Source organism: Ptychodera flava (assembly GCF_041260155.1).
Source record: "Ptychodera flava strain L36383 chromosome 3 unlocalized genomic scaffold, AS_Pfla_20210202 Scaffold_25__1_contigs__length_14229661_pilon, whole genome shotgun sequence".
In the NCBI taxonomy this organism is placed as follows: Eukaryota; Metazoa; Hemichordata; class Enteropneusta; family Ptychoderidae; genus Ptychodera; species Ptychodera flava.
Genome location: NW_027248279.1, coordinates 7,004,633 through 7,027,387, shown reverse-complemented (window position 1 = coordinate 7,027,387; position 22,755 = coordinate 7,004,633). Strand labels below are relative to the sequence as shown.

Genomic DNA, 22,755 nt, shown 5'->3' with positions numbered 1-22,755 from the left:
ATTGGGCCACTTCAAACCATTCATGCAGACAGAGTCCGTGCTGCCTGGGAGCCTGGGTATGCCGTGGAAAGATTTGAATGTCTTATCAAATATTATTCCAGCCTCGCCATCTACAACAATCAAGGAACACCAGTGTCCTGGGTTTGTGTGAAGGAATACGGCGACATTGGTATGACGTACACTGCACCTGGCTACCGTAGCCGAGGATTCGCTAGCATTTTGACTGCAAAGATGGCAAAGATCTTGCTTGAAAGGAAGGAGATTGCCTTGATCAAGATAGAAAGTCCCAATACGATATCCACTGAAATGCACACAAAACTTGGATTCAAAAGATGTGGTGATCTCACATGGTATTATTTTTGATTGTTTGGATAACTTACAGAGCTGGTGAATCAAGAGAGTTGCAGATTCCACGGCCAATACTTTTTGGTACACTGAGCAAATGTCATTGATACCACTTGTCTGGTACACTGAGCAAATGTCTTTGATACCACTTGTCTAGGACCTCTACTTAGTTACAGTGTACAATACGCTCCCACTGAAACCTACCAAGGAAGCACATACATACACTTTGACTGAAGGAGAGGTCCCCATCCCAAACAATTTTGTCCAGCAGAACATAACATGTAATCTCTGGACATCACCTCTCATTGTAACTTTTGGCCTTGACTTTGTAGTGTTACATTAAAGTGTTCTGTTTGCTAGCCAATACTTTTCTGATACATTAAGCAAATTTATCTCCTATATACCATTTGTCCAATGGATCAAATCCAAGTGGAGTTTATATTTGAACCACTGTTGTGCTTTCAAATATGATGTCTGATTATGAAGAAAGAAAGTACCGTAGTATTTTTTTGAAGAATGCCGGTTATTTGGAAGTTACATAAACCACACATTTATAAATGTTAAAGTTTCACAATGTAATAAAGTTTATCATATACGTCGACCCACGTTCCTGTGAAACACTATGGCAAAAAATGCCCTTTTTAATTCTCACTGGTGAGCTGCGAGAAATGCACATCTTGGTTAGAGTAAAGTATGATAGCAGATTCTCACTGGTGAGACTGGAAATTTTCACCAAGTACGGTGAGAATGTATCATACTCATAATTCACAGGTGAGAATCAACCACACTCGCTGTTCATCGGTGAGAATCAACCAGACTCATCATTCACTGGTGAGAATCAGCCAGACTCGCTGTTCACTGTTCACAAGTGAGCAGCAAGTCTGGTTGATTCTCACCAGTAAATGATGAGTATGACAAGTTCTCACCATGAAAATTACCATTTTCGCCGTGCTTGGTGAGAATTTCCAGTCTCACCGGTGAGAATCTGTTATCTACTTGAAAACATACAAAGAAGAGCTACCAAGTTAATACCAGAGCTGCAGCATTTGTGTTATAAAGACAGGTTAAAGGCTTTGAACTTAACTACATTGGAGGAAAGACGTCGTCGTGGGGACATGATTCAGGTCTTTCGGATTCTACAAGGATGGGATAAAGTAGCTGTAGACAAACTATTTACATTTGCCCATTCAAGCAAAACCAGAGGACACTCACTAAAGCTTGCCAAATCAACCGTCAGATTGGACACTAGGAAATATTTTTTCACTCAACGGACTGTATCCCACTGGAATGACTTACCTGAGCATGTTATTCAAGCCAAAACTGTATGTGACTTTAAAATAAGACTGGACCAGCATATTAATAGGATGAGGGATTATATAAGCCTTTAAGGCTTCCTTCCCTTTCTTGCCATGGTTTTTTTTTTCCATGGCAATCATAGTAAATCATAGTAAATCATTCTCACCAAGGAGTTCATTTTCTTGCAGCTCACCAGTAAGAATTAAAAAAATTCTCACCCACAGCTGTGAGAATAACAGGAGATTCTAACCAAATGTGAGAAAGCATCACTTTCTCACTCCAGTCTCGCAATTATTTCCTATAGTGATACTGTTTATGTGTTTGTCAGAATCATGGTTTTCTTTAATCTTCTCTTTCCTTCAAAAAAATTTTTAAAAAGTAACACGCTGAACAAATTTCTATGTCACTGTGGTATACTGCAAATTAACTCTGCAGCCATTTCTTCGAATATCCTAACTCGCTGAAGTGCAACTGTTTCACCATTGTTGTGTTTAAGGCCTGGAAATGCTTACATTATCACTAAGTATTTCACATTGTTGATGAAGGTCGGGTACAATATGCAGTGCAACACAAGTACCAAGGTGAAGTATGCCATGTGACCTTTGAACTTCTGGCAGCAGTTTGATAGACAAGACCAACAATAAGTTAATACAAGTGGTTTATACAGTAACATAACTGGGTTCAGACTGATTCCTACAGCTTCCCTAATCCTCTTATGATTTTCAGAAACTAAGTATTTTTCAATTCATCCATTCTAAACGTTCAAAGTCTGAAATCTTGAATTGTTATTGCATGGGTGAAACTGTCCACAAAATTGGCAACAGTCTTGGTGAAAGTGGAGGTGATTGAGGGTTTCTTCCGCGCCAATAATGTCATGATCAATGGTAAAGCAGTGAACATACAGGTTCATGAAGCTCTAATTTTTAAATTCAATGGCATAATGTTCTGCTGCACAGCAGCTGTAATAGTATGCTGTCCTACTTTTCTTAAGGGTAAGTCAGCTTTGCAGAATTTACTATGAGAATTTAATACTGAGACTCTCCAGCACTACTCGCCACAATTGATAAACATTAGCATGCACCATTTCACAGAGGATACAGTCATGCAGATCAGCTGTCTTGACAAAGGCACACTCTAGTCACTCGTACAATGTGTATGTATATAAACTATCACCAGACAAAACATAACCTAGATCTATTGATCGCCAATATGAGCTGTGACTCATCGTAGTGCATAAATACGGCTAGGAGACGGACACATAAACACATGAAAATACAGGAACTACACAGGCGTTGAAACGGTAAGCCAAGCCATAAGAATTTATTTTGATACAATCACCTTTTTTTTGTCAGTTTCAGAAGGGTGGGAATTGAAATCATGTCATCTGCAAAACTCAAAGGAGTTTACTTCACTTCTCAGGCAATTCAATCACTTTACAGCTTTTGTAAATTCTGAGCTCCAATAAAATTCTGTTTTTATATCCAACAGCAATACATCCATCGTGAAGTAAATTTTCTAAGGAGTGAAGTTTGGGATACAAATGAACATAAAAACTGGGAATAAAGAAGGCAAATACAGTGAACAATAAACTGACAAATATGTCTTGGCATTCCTTGACATGGGGTCAAGGCAAATGCATGGAGCAATAGGCTGTGATTGTGTCCAATGGCCCTGTTTATCTATGTAAGCAGCATGTGTGATTGTGTTAAATGGCCTTGTTTATCTATGTATGCAGTGTGGGATGTGATTGTGTCCAATGGCCCTGTTTATCTATGTGACACCAGCATTTTAGATATCACTACGTATACTGATTAACAATGATCAAAGATAAGTGACATGATATGGTACAAGATTGTCAAGTACAGCTTGTATGGTAAACAAAGTTTATAACAAATTCATTATGATTCTGCACATATTGTACTACTGATAATTTATTCATTTATTTGTTTATTCACTAATTCATTCATTCATTCATTCATTTATTAACTGAATGATGTGATATCAAATTAGTTATGATGTAGCACAGACTAGTCACTCACTTATTTATTTAATATTTAATTATCAAAAGACAGATTTACCGGCTGATCTCTTGTCAGCTGACAGTCAAAACTTAAAGGGGGGATGAAATAGTGAGTCCTATGCATTCAGTGAGTGATTATGAATTAAAATTTTGCCATACTACAGACAAAATGCATATTTATAAAGGGAAAGACAAAAATGCTGATTGACAACAACAAAAAAAGAATGTTCTAAGAATCTTCTCCTCTATGCTGTCATCTTTTCATCAGATATGGCGCGTAAAGTGAAGTTGTGTGAAATCCCTGAACTCTTGAAGGCATTAAACCAATACAAACTGGATTGTTTCAGTACGTACAAACTTATAGAGAACAGCCATAGAACTAATGGCACATACCCACGAGTAGAGATCTTTGTGGACAATGAAGACATCAGCAAGCTTACCAGTGTGGTGGCTGTCTGGCATCAAGATTTCCCTCCAATTGAGAGATGGTATTTTGCCTTCACAACCAATACTGATGCACTGAAAATTCTGATCAGCAGACCCGGTGTTTTTCAGGTAGACAAGCATGCTCTGAACAGACTGGCTTGTGAAAAGTCTGCCATTCAGATTTTCTATGACCTAGTCACCGAACAAATGGGTCTGCAAACCACTGAGGTTTTCCCCATGTGTATTTATACGAACGACAACCTTGAAATCATAGACGGACATTCCAAAAAAGATATTCCAGCAGGCTTTACAATTGGGCCACTTCAAACCATTCATGCAGACAGAGTCCGTGCTGCCTGGGAGCCTGGGTATGCCTTGGAAAGATTTGAATGTCTTATCAAATATTATTCCAGCCTTGCCATCTACAACAATCAAGGAACACCAGTGTCTTGGGTTTTTGTGAAGGAATACGGCGACATGGGTATGACGTACACTGCACCTGGCTACCGTAGCCGAGGATTTGCCAGTATTTTGACTGCAAAGATGGCAAAGATCTTGCTTGAAAGGAAGGAGATCCCCTTTATCAAGATTGTAAGCCCCAATACGATATCCACTGAAATGCACACAAAACTTGGATTCAAAAGATGTGGTGATCTCACATGGTATTATTTTTGATTGTCTGGATAACGAACTTACAGAGCTGGTGAATCAAGAGAGTTGCAGATTCCATGGCCAATACTTTTTGGTACACTGAGCAAATGTCTTTGATACCACTTGTCTAGGACCTCTACTTAGTTACAGTGTACAATACGCTCCCACTGAAACCTACCAAGGAAGCACATACGTACACTTTGACTGAAGGAGAGCCAAACAATTTTGTCCAGCAAAACATAACATGTAATATCTGGACATCACCTCTCATTGTAACTTTTGGCCTTGACTTTGTAGTGTTACATTAAAGTGTTACTTTTGCCAGCCAATACTTTTCTGATACATTAAACAAATTTGTCTCCCACATATACCATTTGTCCAATAAGACCATGGATCAAATCCAAGCGGTGTTTAAAATTGAAGCACTGTTGGGCTTTCAAAGTTGATGTCTGATTATGAAGAAAGAAAGTACCGTAGTATTTTTTTGAAGAAATGCCTGTTATTTGGAAGTTACATAAACCAAACATTTATAAATTTTCAAGTTTCACAATGTAATAAAGTTAATTATCATATACGTCAAGCCACGTTCCTGTGAAACACTATGGCAAAAACGCCCTCTCATTTGTGTAAAATTTTGCCATATCATACCCAGGCACACTTTGCCCAAATAGGGGCAAGTGCATGCATTTCAGAACTAGCTTCATTCTGGTTACTACGCGTGTTGCTATCAGCAAACATTCCATTCGTAAACAAAGCCAGCATGACATTTGAACATCTCCTTGTTCTGTTCATACAGGCCACAGTCAAGTGAGTGAAATCAGGTGATATTGCTCAGGGTTTCATATTAAAATGCAATGATAACTAATTTAAAGCAAGCTATTGATGGTGTTTGTGTTTTTGAAAGATTTGAAAATGAACTGAATGTAAGTCCGGTGAAGTGTGATCACACGACAGATAACAGCCAAGTCTAGCCGCTACTTGGTCACTTGGCTACTTGGGCCAGCGCCCAGCTTTAAGTACCCGGCCAATTCATCATCAAATCCTCACAAACTTACAGGCACAATACTCTCCATTGATGATCGTATCTCGCTGCCGTTGTAATGTTATTTATGATAAGTTTCACCACGCCGTTCTTCTTACTTCTTGATTTATGCCTCATTCTTCGTTGGTATACATACGCTGCTCTACAAGTTATACACAGGTAAACAAATACTTGACGGGATGCAGCCATTGCTTTTCAAAATAATTTATGAAAATGGTGGTAAATGTTTTATATCACTTGTATTTCTATCTCCAAATCTTTGCACAATACTTTTAACAAATATTATCTATCATTCCATAAGACGTATGATAAAAATCTTTACGGACGTGATATGGGTTTTGCAAACGTTGGTCGTACAGCGTACAGGCCTCTTGCGCTCGTGCCCTTCTGCAATACATGTATAACCTTGGTCTGCAAAACCCGTATCAGGGCTGCAAAGATTATGTCTGTCATATTTCTGTTTTCCTTGCTGATTATGAACAAAGAAAATAGTATGTTTTTTGAAGAAATGCCTGTTATTTAGAAAGTCATATCAGCAAAATATCGATTTTAAAATTTCACAATATTGAATTGGAATAAAGTTAATTTCTGTCGCATTGTTGTCTTCCCATTTTTCACATAAAATAAGCTAGCTTATTGTGCTCAGGTAATGTTGTAGATATTCAGGAGTTGAAGGCAAGGTACAAACACTATGACTTTGAAATAACTTCACTTTAGTGTGTCTGCAAGCATTCATCTCGAAACACTGCCTCTCATTGAAACCTTGGCCTTGAAATTGAAACAAGACTGTTCATTGGTGACTCCAACTAGCAGGCAGTCTAACAAGCATTTGTATCAAATTAATTCTAATGGGCTCAGACAATTGGTAACTCATCAAAATCACAAGACCAAATCTACATGAAAAATATAAGATTCTGTTCTGTTCTGACCAGTCACAGCTGTCTATTTTGTCAATACATAGTGTGCAATACAACAAGTTTGCAAGTTTTCATGTACTTCTAGGGTGTTAGATAACCGTTACAAATGCTGTTAACGCTTCAACAACTCAGAGAATTTTTGCATGCCATTTGCTTGCGTTATTTTTTTGCCAGAATGACTAACTGGATGCAGCCTTGGCAGAATACCACTATGGCACAATGTTCATTAGAAGCTGTGTGTGAAAGTCTTTTTCAACTCCCCTTCCCTTGCATCCTTCCACTTCGTATACTAATCAATGCAAACAATTGAAAATGGGTTATACCATAGCAGTGGGGGGGGGGGGGGGGGGGGGAGTGTAAGAGTAAGCATAAAACCAAAAGCCATAAGGACACTTTTACAGTGTTAAATACAATCCGGAATTGTTATACACTTGTTGCTCTCAAACTAGAAATGCACACATGCTTAAGTTGTTTACACTTTGAAAAAATAATTTAAAAAATCATCAAAAGTTAGCTTCACTGGCCTAATAAACACCCTTCTCAAGCATATCAGCTAAATATACTACCAGACACAGTGACTACCATAGTCAACCATTGAGAGGATCCGATGCAAAACTGCAAATGAGCCTATTTATGTATTGACCCACTAACAACTTGAAGCGTAAACATCACTGCACGCCCCCTGTCTGACCTAGAAGGGTTGAATGCTTTATAGGCATTTGAAACAAACCAATTGTTCATGTCTGACCTCAGAGGATTGAATACCAGGACAAACATCTGACGCAATGTGAGTGTGCTCATGCAGAGGCAATGTGACATCTCAATATGCAGTGTAGTATGGCGGCAACAGTAACGTCAACAACAAACAACTGTGTAAGTACTAAGACTGGTAGTTTTCTCATCATACAAACTTTGAGCTCAGCAGTACATACTAGGTAGTACTCAGTAATAAAGCTGAAGGTGTCCGTTTACACAAGCACATCACTGCATCGATAGACAAGTTAAGCAGATTGAGAAACTTGTAAGCAGTCAACAAGTGATTTACTGTGTATTTTCACCTTATATTTGCCTGACACAAAGTCTGTGCAAGACTATACATCACTCTAGCAGGCCCTTTGGATTATTGGCACCATTTATCCAGTTGGTAATCTAATACTGACCTCAGTATGGCTTTATTAATGACTGAAACAAAATATAGTTAATGCAATAATATCTGTGTTTTGGAAATTATTTTGCCAAATACAGCTGCTGTCAGTTAACATTACATGCCGGAGTCAACAGAGTATTCTCACAGATTTTATAGAGTGCTTATTTTGTCCTGCCCCAGTACCCACAACATACAAAGTACAGTATCCGTACATTGTTGACAGTATCAATGGCGGTAGCCCTGCGTACCGTGCTGTGTGTTTCGGGCGTTACACGGCCCCCACCACAACACGGTGGGGGCCGTGTGACGCCCGAAACATACAGCACGGTACGCAGGGCTACAATGGCGGGCATGTTTGTATTGGGAACAAGAAATGAAGCATGGTCCATTGCACTTTCTGATATTTTCAAGACTAAGGGATCTGTCTGCCTTGCATAGGATGTGGTATATCTGTGACATATTCTAATTAATCTAACTATAACCTCTACCTGACATCTGACATTAATGTCTCGGCAGTTTTCAGACTCTAACACACTTTTATAGCCTTTTGCTTACTTGTGTGAATGACATGTTGAAGCCTGGTGAGTGAAGTGAATGGATTTTCAGTCTTGTACTTGAAAATTGAAAATTCAAACTTTCAGAGTAAAAGTCCTAATATCTTTCCCCAAGTTGCATTCTGCCTTTATTTGAATGGATAAACTGAGCATTTGCAAATCAATAGGTTTTACAGGATTTTCACATTGCAGTGCAGCCTTTATATGCTGTATCACTTGACCCTCGCTATTAATCGGCCAGGCTGCCTGTGATCACTTGTCTGCTATCTTCACAGAAGTTTCTTGATTACCCATTGAAAACATAGCCAATCCTCTGTTTTGTAATCTTTCATGATTTTTTCGCCCGTTGTTAAGTAGGTTTTTTTAAGGTAAAGGAACACATATGAGAGTCACAGTTCAATAACTTGAACAATAGTTTCATTGACCTTTTTATTACAAATTCACTGAATAGTTGACCATCTCACAATTAATGTCAGCCTGTGGTGACATGCAGGTGGCGATTCATGAATTGAACTTAACCTGGCAATTGACTTCCATAATAAAACTTATGCAGGAAATGCCTATTGAAATCAATGACGATTGGAAAAACCTTCAAACTGATAGTTTCATTAACAGCATGAAAGAAGTTGAGGCTTTTTAGATGTTTTAAGTGATTACAAAAACTTATCATGTATTCATTTTCTTCACTGTTAGTCAGAGGTGAGGAGGGTGACTACAGACGAAATTCCAACATTGTTGAGGACTCTAGAGAAATGGAAAATGGAATGCTACAGTACGTACAAGATGTTAGAAAACTGTCATAAAACTGACAATGTGTACCCACATCTAAAAATCTTTGTAGACGGCGAAGATCTCAACCAGTTGACAAGTGTTGTTGCTCTCTGGTGTCAAGACTTCCCTCAAGCTGAGAGATATTACTTTGTCTTTACAACAGATACTGATCAATTAAAAATTCTTATCAGGAAACCTGGTGTTTTTTCCACTGAAAGACGTACTAAGGTGAGATTTGCGTGTGAGAAGGAGGCCACTTTGGTAGTGAAAGACCTGATTATTACAGAAATGGGATGGCAACCTCAGAACATTTATGACTTTCACACCTATACTAATACCAACGTTGAACTGACTGACAAAATTGCAGCTAGGCCAATTCCTGCTGACTTCAAAATCGGCCCGCTGGAAACCAAACATGCAGAGATGGTGCGGGCCTCTTGGGAGCCTGGGCAGACGCAAGGACTTGAAAGATTTGAGAACAGTATAAAATATCAACCAAACCTGGCTATTTATAACAAGGAAGGAGTGCCTATTTCATGGGTGTTTGTGAAAGAGCATGGTGATATTGGTATGACTTACACCACACCGGTACCAACGGCGAGGATTTGCCAGCATTCTGATTGCAAAGTTATCAAAAATGTTACTTCAGAAAGGAGAAATACCCTTTATCAAAATTGAACCAGACAATGAAATTTCTACTAAAATGCACACAAAACTTGGGTTTCGAAGATATGGTGATCTCACTTGGTTTCGTTTTTAAACTTTCACCTTTGAAAACTATTAAAATCATTTTTGGGTTGAAGTCAATGTACACAACAAGTATACAAGCATGCAGTCCACCGTGTATCAGAAAAACATGTAATCAAATTATTGGCCAATCTACAAGCCGCATAATATTTAAAGAAGAGAACATTTTTAATTTTGTAAAACTTAAAGGGAGAGCTTAATTGTAAAGAAAACAAATTCATTAAAAGCTTTCAGTAGAACACAACAGCTGGCTATCTGACTTTAATCGTTATAATTTACAGAAAACCCATAGTATCCCAGAGGTGATTATACTATTCTATGCGTGTGCCCTGTTTATTAGGGACAGCTAGCCATAAGGCACAAGAAGGCTAATAATATGGGAATGGGAAACCAAACTGTGAAACTAATCAAATACCTCTTTATCTATCCTTGCTCATAATGATGTTCACAACACAAATCTTGGATGAAAAACCTACCGCACAAGCACCACTTCCATTGAAGACATTTAAAGCAAACTCTCCAACACCAAAGACTACATTGCTTTTCTTGATATAACCCTTTGAGTGCTGTAATTTTTCCAACCAAAATTTTTATGCAACATTTTGACAATTTTTATGAATTTTTCTGTAATTTTTTTTATTCTTTTGGACCAAACGGACTTCACATATCATTGTCTACAGGTTTTCATCAAAATTATGGCAAAAATCTGAAAAAATTTGACTTTGGTACATTTTGTAAAGGCGACGGAAGTTGACTTTGGCGCTCAAAGGGTTAAAGTTAGGAAAAAAGCAACACTTACAATAAATTTATCCTTCTACCAGAAAAGGTTATCATTCAAAATATGCATGTTCCCCTATCTAAAACTATACACTAATGATGAAGTTTTATTCCAATTACTGGTGCAAGTATTTTTGTGTCTCAGTTTCTGAAAATAATTTATTCCTGTAGGGCTGACAAGGACAAAGTTTTTGTATTGTTTTTATAATTTCTCTAACTTTGGTGTAATACCAGTACATCATCTCTGAGATTACTTTTTCTCAAAAACTGCTCGTCTAATAGCTTTGATATTTGGGATACAGCTTCCTGGGGGTTATCTTAGTGTAATATATTGAAACAATGAAATTTGCGATTTTTTTATTTTTTCAGCAATTTTTGCCATTTTTGGTCAAAATATTTGATTCTCAAAAACTGCGTGTCTGATAGTTTTGCCATTTTTGGTCAAAATATTTGATTCTCAAAAACTGCGTGTCTGATAGCTTTGATATACACATTCCTAGAGTTATTTTAATATGATATATTGAAATTATGATGAAATCTGCAACTTTGTTTCTTAAAAAACTGCTCATCTGATAGCTGTGGTTGACATGTTCTTTGGAATGATCTTCATGTGATACCGGTAAGTTCAAATTCAGACGAAATCTTCAATTGTATTTTTTGCAGCTATTTTTGCCATTTTTGTCAGGCCAGTACAATGAGCTATCAAAGATTTCCACCTTAATCAACACGTCACAAATAGTTATTCTCTACATAACATAACAGAGCTATATCAGCTGTTAAAGGTCGCTTGTTGAAGCAATTTCTTCTACTTTTGGTAAAAATCTACCCCGAAATCACAAGACTGATATTTGTGAAATCTGATATGTACAGCCTGCTGTTTAGTATGTGCCACTTTGGTCAAAAATTATGAAGTCTTACATAATTTCTTATCAATGGTAGCTGAGACAGTGTCCTTGACAAGGATACAACTTTTATCCATGGGTTTAGCTATTTTGAATATCTGCTTGTACTTGTTTGAAATGGATTGTAGTGCACAGAATCATGTCTCAATGTGCAACAGCCTTTGACTGTTACAGTGGGTCTGTTAGTGCCAGATAATTCATCTTCTACCTAAATGTGTTCAATGACCTCTGATTGTTATTGGTTGGAAGTTTGCTAGAAGAAAGTTTGAGCAAAAAGTCTAACCTTTCATTTTCAAGGTTACAAACTATCTTAACGCATTGTAGGCATTGCCTTTTTTGACTGTTTATATACACTGAATGAAACATTGTAATATAATGTTAGAGTTTTGTGATATTGTTGGAGGTACTATGATCAGGTAAACACGGTATTATTTCTGCCTAAGAAATGAAATAGCTGCCTTAAATCCATCCTTTCACAAACCATGAATACCATACTTTTCAATGAATTTTGTAACACAGAAAGTATTACCGGTACTACCTCTCAACCACGACATGGCTGCATTAATCCATGCTTTGTCTAATCATTAACATTGTTCAGTGAATTTTGTTACACTCTTTTAAACTAGTTGGACTGGTCACCCTACATTACAGCTTGATTGTATTATGCTCGGAGCAACCAAAAAGAGTTAAACTCAAGGCATATTGTGAAGAAAGTGGGAGAGAAAATATGATTTTTTTGAAGCTAAACACTCTCATAAAGCATATCAGCTAAATACACTACCAGAGACTACCAAAGTCAACTACTTAGGATACAATACAGTCTATGCATGACCAAAGAGCCTATTTATTTTAAGGTGCATGTTGCCAACAAAGTTTTTTTCAATGCAATATTTCTCATCAAAGATGACAACGAAACCCCCTCATACAAAATATTTTCAAAAAGCAGAGACTCTAAAGTTAAGTATGGTAGCAGGAGTTTACTCAAAGGATGAAGTGGGTGGGTGTATATTTGGGTAAAAAACCTCAATTTTGGTATTAATGATAAAAATTAATTTGTTTTTTTTTCTGAAATGCTTCATCTTAAAGAAAAGTATAAGGAGTAAAAAGTGACTATTTTATTCTGCATTATCTCTCCTCATTCTAAAATTGCATGGGTTGAAGACTGACACTAAAAAAGTGATTAAAATCATGATTAGCAAACTTAGATAGATGCCTCTTATTCAAAATGTTGTTTTTTATTTTTGATGTCTCTGTTCCGTCTTGTAATCTATGTCTGCCAGTGAGGAAGTATAATAAATAAATAAATATAAGAATTTCATTGCCAAACAAAATAGTGGTTTTGTTATATAGCATTTAAAAAACATAATGAGAAAATTTCAGAAAATTTAACCCAGCCAGTGCCATGTGGAGTTAAATTCTTTGGAAATCTTGAACTTGGGAGAAAAAAGAAGCCAGGAAATTGGGTTATTTGCTTACATTTGCATAAACTAACACTTCTGCATCACGCAACTTACGACTGCTTGACAAGCTAAAAGGTGAACCCAACCAATATTGTAATCTTGGGTTAACAAATTGACTAAATATTTGCATAAAAGCGATTTAAATTTCTACTGTTTCTTGTTCATCACGTTGCATCTGTTTTGCATTTGTCCATTGTTCAAGGTTTCACTTGACCTACTTTCTACAGTGACTTCTGTACCCCCACTATGAAGTACTGACCCACTAACAACTTGGGGCAACTACGTCACCGCATGTCACCAGTCTGACCTCAAAGGGTTGAATACATAGGCATTTTGAAACACATCTATTGCTCGTCTGACCTCAGAGGACTGAAACACCAAGGCATTGAAACCTCTGATGCTATGTGACTTTGCACATGCAGGCGCATTATCGTGATTTGGTGACATCTCATATGCAGTGCAGTATGGCAGAAACAGTGACGTCAACAACAAACAACTGTGTAAGTACTGGTAGTTTTCTCATCATACAAAACTTCAAGCTCAGCATTGGGTAACACTCAGCAATAGAGCTGAAGGTGTCCTTTTACACGAGTACATGCCTGCATGGACAGACAGGTGATAAATTTAAGTGATGACCAAGTCAATATGGGATTTTGCTGCATATTTCCATGTCTTATTTGCCTAATACAAAGTGATATAAAATCCCAGTAAGACTAGACATCACTCTAGCAGGCCCTCTGTATTATCGGCATCCTCTATCCAGTTCTTAGCCTAATTCTGACCTTAGTATGGCTGTGTTGATAACTGAAGCAAGACATACTTAATGCAATAATATCTGTGTTTTGGAGATTATTATGCTAAACGTCTGTTAGTTAACATATGCCTATGTCTGTAGAGTATTCTCACAGATTTTATAGAAGTGCTTATTTTGTCCTGTCCCAGTACCCACAACATACAAAGTACAGTATCCGTACATTGTAATGTTGACAGTATCAATGGCAGGCATGTTTGTATTGGGAACGAGAATTTATGTAGCATTGTCCATTGCACTTTTCTGCAATTTACAAGACTAGGGATCTGTCTGCCTTGCATTATAGGATGTGGTATATCTGTGACATATTCTAATTAATCTAACACTCCCGTACTTGACATAATTGACATTATGGTACAAAATGACAGGCAATTTTATGGGCTGGTTTCGACATTTACGATTTTTAAAAATCGTATTAGTCAAAACCTGTCAGTAAAAGGCAGGAATACTGTCTGAAAACACCACAGCTATGGACCCACAGCTATACACTTTTATGGTCTTCTGCTTGTATGAATCATGTTGAAACCTGGTGAGTGAAGTGCAGAATTTTTAGTCATTTGTTGTGAAAATTGAAAATTCAAACTTTCACAGTGGAGTTAGAGTCCTAATATCTTTCCCCATGGCGCATTCCATCTTTAGTGAATGGATCAATTTGAGCATTTGCAAGTCCCTATATTTTTTGAGGATTTTCATATGTGCTGTGCAGCCTATATATCGTATCTCTTGACCCTTGCCAACCAGCTAGGTTGCCTTTGTTCACTTATCTACAAATATGAGGATATATCTGCGTATATTCACAGAATTCTCTTGGTTACCAATTAAAAACGTACATATTCACTCTTTTTTATTTATAACACATCTTTGAATCCTGGATGACTTCTTCAAGCATTGTTCTACCTAATCTTACCATGCACAAACAGTAGGTTTTCTTAAAGTCAAGGAACACACATCAATTGTTTACAAATAACCCAGCCTCATTTCAAAGGTATAAATATCATGAGAGCAGGAGCAACATATAAACACTTTAGAATGGCAACAGGGTCAGTCATTCCATTGTAGAACAGAAATTGCTGTGAACTAAAGCTGGGCCAAATTCAATTTTGTTATATTTCAGGTAATACAGCATTCTTAGAGATTTTCAAAAATATCGTTATCTGTGATGTATAAGAGTGACAGTTCAATACCTTGAAAGTCACAGTTTCATCTTTGTGTGTTGGAATGATTGACCATGTGACTTGAACTGGCCACTGACATGTCAATTGCAACACTTTTTTAGGTTTATGCAGGAATACTTTCAGAAATGAGTGACATTGGAAAAACTTTCAAACTGATAGTTTCAGTGTGAAAGAATATGAACCAGTGTACTTTAAAATGGCTTTCCAAATGTGTAAACTTTAAGGAGTGATTAAACACAAATTTATCATTTCTTCATTTTCTTCACTGTTAGTCGGAGGCACATGGAGTGAACACAGACGAAATTCCAACATTGTTGAGGACTCTAGAGAAATGGAAAATGGAATGCTACAGTACGTACAAGCTGTTAGAAAACTGTCACAAAACTGGCAATGTATACCCACATCTAAAAATCTTTGTAGACAGTGGAGATCTCAACCAGTTGACAAGTGTTGTTGCTATCTGGTATCAAGACTTCCATCCAGCTGAAAGATGGTACTATGTCTTCACAACAGATACTGATAAATTAAACATTCTGATCAGGAAACCTGGTGTTTTTTCAATGGAAAGAAGTGCTAAGGTGAGAGTAGCCTGTGAGAAGGAGGCAGCGACTTTGGTCATGAAAGATCTGATTATTACAGAAATGGGATGGCAACCTCAAGACATTTATGATTTTCATACCTACACTAACACCAATGTGGAACTGACCAACAAAACTGCTGACAGGCCAATTCCAGCTGACTTCAAAATTGCCCCACTGGAGACCAAATATGCAGAGATGGTGCGGGCCTCTTGGGAGCCTGGGCAGACGCAAGGACTTGAAAGATTTGAGAACAGTATAAAATATCAACCAAACCTGGCTATTTATAACAAGGAAGGAGTGCCTATTTCATGGGTTTTTGTGAAAGAGCATGGTGATATTGGTATGACTTACACAACACCTGGTTACCAACGGCGAGGATTTGCCAGCATTCTGACCGCAAAGTTATCAAAGATGTTACTGCAAGAAGGAGAAATACCCTTCATCAAAATTGAGACAGACAATGAAATTTCTACTGACATGCACACAAAACTTGGGTTTCAAAGATATAGTGATCTCACCTGGTTTTATTTTTGAACTCTTTCCTTTGTGAACTATCAAAATCAATTTTGGGGTTCAAGTCTATGTACACAAAACCGCATCAATGTGCAATGTCCACCGTGTGATGAAAACCCAAACTTCACATTCAGTCAACTTTCCAGTCCAGTTTTTCTAGAATTTGTTAAATAATGTAAATCACAATATAAGTCATTGTTTACTCCCTTGCTGGCTAATAATAAGTCAGTGAAAACATCTAATTCCTTTCCATCACCTTCTTCCTCCATTCTTTGGGTAATTTCAAGACCTAACCTATCTTTTCAAAAGAAAATAAAGTTTACTTGCTGGTCACAAAGCAATATGGACACCGTCCAAGAGTGGTGCCAAGATGGATGAAGTATATAAAACCAATGGATTAATCAATTCATCTTCAAACTTCAGCTTGCCAATTCCTCACTCCCTGGTTTGTAGAAAGTGCTAATGGTGGGAGTATGTTGAAAGCACTCATGGTTTGTAGAAAGTGCTAATGGTGGGAGTATGTTGAAAGCACTAATGGTGTGTGCATTTGTTTGAATATACTACAACTGGAGGTAATTTTTTGAAAGTACATATGGTGTGAGTTTGTTGAAAGTACTCTTCGTAGGAGTTTGTTGAAAATACTACTGGTTGTAGTTTGTTGAAAACTTCCTAAGAAGAATCACAATTTCATGTTAAGGGCTTAAAATACATAGTTACTGAATCAGTGGTTATAAAACTATTCAATGTAGTGAAAATGACTGATCAAACACAGCAGCTAAATTTTTTGCATCTACCTGCATTCGAGAATATTTGTCTCTTTCTAATATTAAATGGAAAAATCAGAATGCTGTATAGGAAATGATATAGCATTATTGATATAGCAGAGAGCTGGACGCTGAAATCATAGTGATAGCAAATGGAAGCTCATGGATCAAGTAATTTTTAAACCCCCCCCCCCAACCTTGGGAATGTCCAGGTCGCGTATATAAGTCAAGGTCATCAGTCTGTCAATCTGTTTGTGTGTGTCAGTCTGTCAATCTGTTTGTGTGTGTGTCCGTCTGTCTATCTGTCTGTCCATCAACTGTCTGTCTGCAGACCTAACATGTCCCACTCATACCTCAAAAAATACAAAACTAAATATGATTTTTGGTACAAGGAATGTTTTCCTAAATATTTCAAACTGTGGAATCTTGTAGGTGTAGCTTGGTGAATAAATACAAAATTGTAGATTAATTATTCTTTCTTAGTAAATGTCAATTTACCCTGTAATAATAGAATAAACTCCTTCTTAATACAAACATTGTATAATAATAATAACAATAATAATAATTTGTGAATATGAGACTGGTTTAGAAAGAAAAAAGTGCAATGATATGAAATCAGTGCACAAAGCCTGTTCATTTTCCTATCATTACTAAGATTGTGATGATTTGTACTAGCAATAATTGTCAGGTAGTTGATTTTTCTTAATTTGGGGTATTCCAATATTCTATAGTGAAGATGACCTGCTATGGCTGTATCAAAGTGATATCTTTACTGTTGTGTACAGTGTAAGATGACCTGCCATGGCTGTATCAAAGTGATACCTTTAGACTGTTGTGTACAGTGTAAGATAATAAACATCTCTCATGTAGCATAACAATATAAAGATTTTCCAGATTCACTACATCAATGAAATAAAGTACGTACACATGTGCCTTTGCTCATTTTTAGCTCACATTTGGTTATACCAATGTGAGTTTATCGTATAAGCTGAAGTCAATGGCGTCTGTATGTATGTATGTATGTATGTATGTATGTATGTATGTACGTACAGTATGTCCGTCAACATCAAAAACATGCAAACCGCTGCACGTTTCAGCTTGGTATTTGGTGTGTGGATGCATCCTGGGCTATAGATGGGATTTTGTTCAAATGAAGTCTGCATTGCCAAAATTATGCAAATGAGCTTACAAAATGTGAAAATGGTCAAGAATTAATATCTCGAGAACCGCTGTTTTGATTGCTTTAAAAATTTGTGTGCAAGTACCTTAGGTGAACCTTATACAGTTTTATGAATATTGTGAAGATATCCTTAATTTTGTATTTTTGCTGAATTTTTTGGTGATTTTTCTCATTTTCAGTAAAAATTCTTCTTCTCTGAAACCGCCAGCCCAATCGCTCTCAAATTTGGATTGGATGTTTGCAAGGGTGTTACTCTTCTAATTTGTTGAAATTATGACAAAATTGGGAAAATTTCTATTTTGGAGCAATTTTGTCATTTTTGGTCAAAAAATTTTAAACAGTATTTTCTTTTTGAAACCCCTGGACAGACAGCTTTAATATTTGGTACACAGACGTACAGAGATGACAATAATTAGATATGTGGAAATTGTCCTGAAATATACAAATTTGTATTTTTAAGACAATATTGTCATTTTTGGTCAAGAAAACTTGTTCTCAAAATTACTTGTTTGATAGCTTTGTAATTTGGTATAAAGTCCCGAGGGATGTTATCAGATAAATTTCTGCTCAAAGTGTTGGGAAACCCCCAAATTTGTATATTTTAGGTAAATTTCTCTGTTTGTGACCTTAAATGACCTACACCAACCCTGGATATGTTATGAGACAGTTTCGAAGGCTGTGAACATAATTTCGTCATATTTGGTACAATTTGTTGGAAAATTTGATCCAGAAAACAAAGCTGAGGTGAATTTTCTCATTGCAGACCAATTTTTGCAACTTTTCTATGTAAGACATACAAGAACTGATGAGAAATTTGGATCCAGGATAATTCCAGATGTTGTAATCACCGCCCACAGTGGAAGGCATTTCACTATCTGTAACTAACTTAAGTGCTGTTTACATTAGAATGATAACACTCATTGCATTAATTAAAAACTCCCCAAGGTTGTAAATACATTTCCTGTCATCTGGCGTTATGTAATACCAAGGGATGGAACATTTGATATTCAGGAGGGGGTAGGGTCTAGAAGATTGATGAGGTAGCATTACTTTTTGACCAGATCCCTTGTACATTTTTTAACCCACTCCCACCGTTTCTTTTTATCAAACCTCTGGCTATTTTTTGTTGTTGACATTGTGAGCACACTGTCCTTGACGTATTTTTGTTTTTAGCTACTATAGACTATAGTCTATAGAAGCTATTTGGATGGGTATCCGTCCGGCGTCAGTCTGTATGTATGTATGTACATGTATGTATGTATGTATGTATGTAAGTATGTATGTCCGTACTAATTTGACATGTGTTGTCTCGAAAAAAAAATATGATTATGAGAGACTGCTTTTTTAAATATTTTGATATTGTTGAAAATATGCAAATTAGCACCAAAAAAGGTGTTTTTGGTAAAAAATCTTCTTCTTCATAATGGCTGGTCAGACAGGTTTGTTATTTGATATACAGGTCCCTAAGGATAACCCAACTTAGATTTGTTCAAATTGTGATGAAATATGCAAATCTGTATTTTTAAGGAATTTTTTTGTCATTTTTGGTCAAAACTTTATTTCATCAAAACCACTCGTCTGACAGCTTTGATATTTGGTATACAGGTTCCCGCAGATGAACTAAATATGATATATTGAATATATGATGAAATCTGCAATTTTGTATTTTTGGTGCAATTTTTGCCATTTTTGATAAAAAAAGTGTTTCTCAAAAACTACTTGTCTGATGCCTTTGATATTTGGTATACAGGTTCCTATGGGGTTGTCTTAGTGTGATATATTGAAAGTTGATGAAATCTTCAATTTTTGTATTTTTGGGTCAATTTTTGCCATTTTTGGTCAAAATATTTGTTCCCCAAAAGTTACCCATCTGATAGCTTTGATATTTGGTATACAGGTTCTTAGGCTTTATCTTAATGTAATATATTGAAATTATGATGAAATATTCAATTTTGTATTTTTGCAGCTAATTTTGCCATTTTTGGTCAGGCCATCCTGAAATGAGCTATCAAAGATATCCACCTTCTTCATCAATACATGTGTCACAAAAAGTTATTCTCTACATAACACAGCAGAGCTCTGTCAACTGTTGGGTCGCTTATTTTTTTCAAAACCGCTGGTCAGACAGCTTTAATATTTAGTTTACAGGTCCCTAGGATGACCTTAGTGAGATAATTTCATACAGTCAGGAAACACTTAATTTTGTATCCATGTCTATAGTAGCTTCAGGGACTTTGGCCCTGTTTTTAATTGTTCTGTAAATGCCACTGCATGCTATGTATTGTTGCTGACATAGTCTATGTAAATTAAAATACGTCAAATAATCGAAAGGTTGTCCTCAAAAATTCATTTTTATTTGTAAGACTTACAAATATCATAACAGGCAATGTCAAACACTAAATTTTTAAAGTATATTGATACACTGCTCACAGCTGTGTTGGTTGATTTCTTAATCTGCCTTGTTGATTTTACCATGCACCATTGCAACATAGCTGATTTTATGAGTCAAAACTACCATCTTTCAATATATGTGTGTGATTATCTATTTTATTTAGAAGACTGTGCAGGTAAGTAATTCTGTGTAATCAACAGTGTCTTTGTGTGCACATGTGAGGTATGTACAGGTACCAAAATTGCACTCTGAGACTGCAAACTGGGACCATGCCTGTTTACCGAAAGTGTCCTAAGGGACCGTTCCAGCTTGTTTTTTTTTTGGCAATCCCAGGCTGTGTTTTTTGGCCATGTAGGACTGGCTTCAAATCATGGGGGCTTTTTTGGCAATCTGGGACGAGTCCCCTTGTTTTTATTTTTAAATCTGGGACCAGTCATCATTTTACAATCTTGCAAGTATGAAAAGGTATCTAAAAGGCCAATCTGGGACCATAAACTGGGACTCAAAGTTCACCTAAAATGCACTCTGGTATCAGATTGTTTATTTGGCCATCTTGGACCAACTTTTTTTCAGACAGAAAAACTAAAGATCGATGAATGGACATATTGAGTCAAGAAGTTGCACTTATGGATCTTTTTATGCACAGATCAGTCATACTGTGAAATAATAATTCTTGTGGACTTCAGCACCTGTCAGGCATCTCAATGTTTTATGCACAGATCAGTCATACTGTGAAATAATAATTCTTGTGGACTTCAGGACCTGTCAGGCATCTTGTTTTATGCACAGATCAGTCATACTGTGAAATAATAATTCTTTTGGACTTCAGGACCTGTCAGGCATCTTGTTTTTCATCAGCTTATGGAATATTGAAAGAAATCAAATTGATTACATTTTGCTGTTTCTCATCAGTTACAAGTAATAGACATCAAATCAGGTCCAATAATCGTTATCATTCAAGGTAACTAAGAAATTTACCAGGTCCAAGGAACATATTAAAAATGACAAAGGCAATGGAGTCATCTTGAACCACAAAATAGTGGCGGTACCAGGTGTCCAGAATGGGTAAGCGTGGCTATCAAATATAACGGCATTAAAGTCTCATTTTTCTGAGCTGACACAGGGATCATGGCCATTGTGAATTTCAAGTGTCGATCAACATTAGATTATCAGCTTCCAACATATGTTCGGTGACGCCGGATTTTCGTTTGTTGAAAATTCACTTGAGGAATATTGTTTGAGCAAGTAGTATTCCATTTTCAAGGTGCAAGCAGCATTAATGCTTTGTAGGCATTGCCTTTTGACTGTTTATCTACACCGAATGGAAACAATTCTCTAAAAATGTACTGGTAGAGTGTTGTGGTATTGTTGAAGGTACTATGATCAGGCACACACGGGTATTATTACTGCCTAAAAAATGAAATAGCTGCCTTAAATCCATGCTTTCACAAGTCATGAATGATTTTCAATGAATTTTATAACACTATGATCACACAGACATAGTGTTACTACGTCTCTAAAATCATGACATTGTTCCATAAATTGTGTTACACTCTGTGAAACTATTTGATTGTATTCTAAACTATTGTTCAGAGCAACCAACGAGAGTTCAACTCAAGGCATATGGCGAAGAAAACTTGGCGAGAAATTATGGAGATAGGGGGCTCTGTTTAGCTGAAGTTTTGAAATAGCTCAGGGATCATAGTTCAGCATATTTTCAAGACAGCTACTGGCATTCCTTGGAGGAACCATTTATTGGACTATTTGAAAATACCTAATCTTCATGATAAATGTGATTTTATTTCATCTCCAGAGGAGCTTAAGAAGTCACACATTTTCACTACTTTACCTCACCGACAATCTTATCAGAGAGTTTCATTAACTGGGAAGGGTAAGAAATGCTTCCTTTTTTTCTCCTGGCTATCAGTTACAGCATCTTGTATTAATTCATCACAGCATGATTGGATAGCCACGGCATTAGCTTTGCAGTACAGCACATCATAGACATGTTACAAAATGTACAACAATATCATGATTTATTTGCTTTGACAATATTGAGGACCTTCTCATTCACTTCCATACATCTCCATGTCTTTATTACACACTGTTGGCTCAATCTGTGTGTACGTAGCTGCTGTCATATCACAAAGCTGTCTAAGGTATTTCTGTGGTGTGCCCCCTCCCATATTATTCTGATCAAGACAAACTACGCACAACCTAGGGAATTCCTACGTATTAGGAGTATCTAAAACATTGGTGAGTGGCCAAAGTGTGGAAAATGCAA

The 22,755-nt window shown here is 36.7% G+C and overlaps 2 protein-coding genes and 2 long non-coding RNA genes across 4 annotated transcripts in view; 3 read left to right on the top strand and 1 right to left on the bottom strand.

The window, feature by feature from the left end:
• The window catches only part of LOC139125324 (HAUS augmin-like complex subunit 5), a 106,804-nt gene that overhangs the window by 31,853 nt on the left and 52,196 nt on the right, over positions 1-22,755 (bottom strand). The gene's annotated exons all lie outside the window — the stretch shown is intronic.
• On the top strand, positions 1,702-5,312 carry LOC139125327 (uncharacterized). Its single transcript, XR_011550196.1, has 2 exons — positions 1,702-2,941; positions 3,930-5,312. It is a non-coding gene; the product is annotated as an uncharacterized lncRNA (long non-coding RNA).
• On the top strand, positions 7,424-10,160 carry LOC139125127 (uncharacterized). The gene is made up of 2 exons (XR_011550151.1): positions 7,424-7,570; positions 9,092-10,160. It is a non-coding gene; the product is annotated as an uncharacterized lncRNA (long non-coding RNA).
• LOC139125126 (putative glycine N-acyltransferase-like protein 1B) lies at positions 13,201-17,084 on the top strand. The gene is made up of 2 exons (XM_070691230.1): positions 13,201-13,555; positions 15,314-17,084. The coding sequence occupies exons 1-2, from the start codon at positions 13,472-13,474 to the stop codon at positions 16,154-16,156; spliced, it is 927 nt and encodes a 308-aa protein (XP_070547331.1). The 5' UTR covers positions 13,201-13,471; the 3' UTR covers positions 16,157-17,084.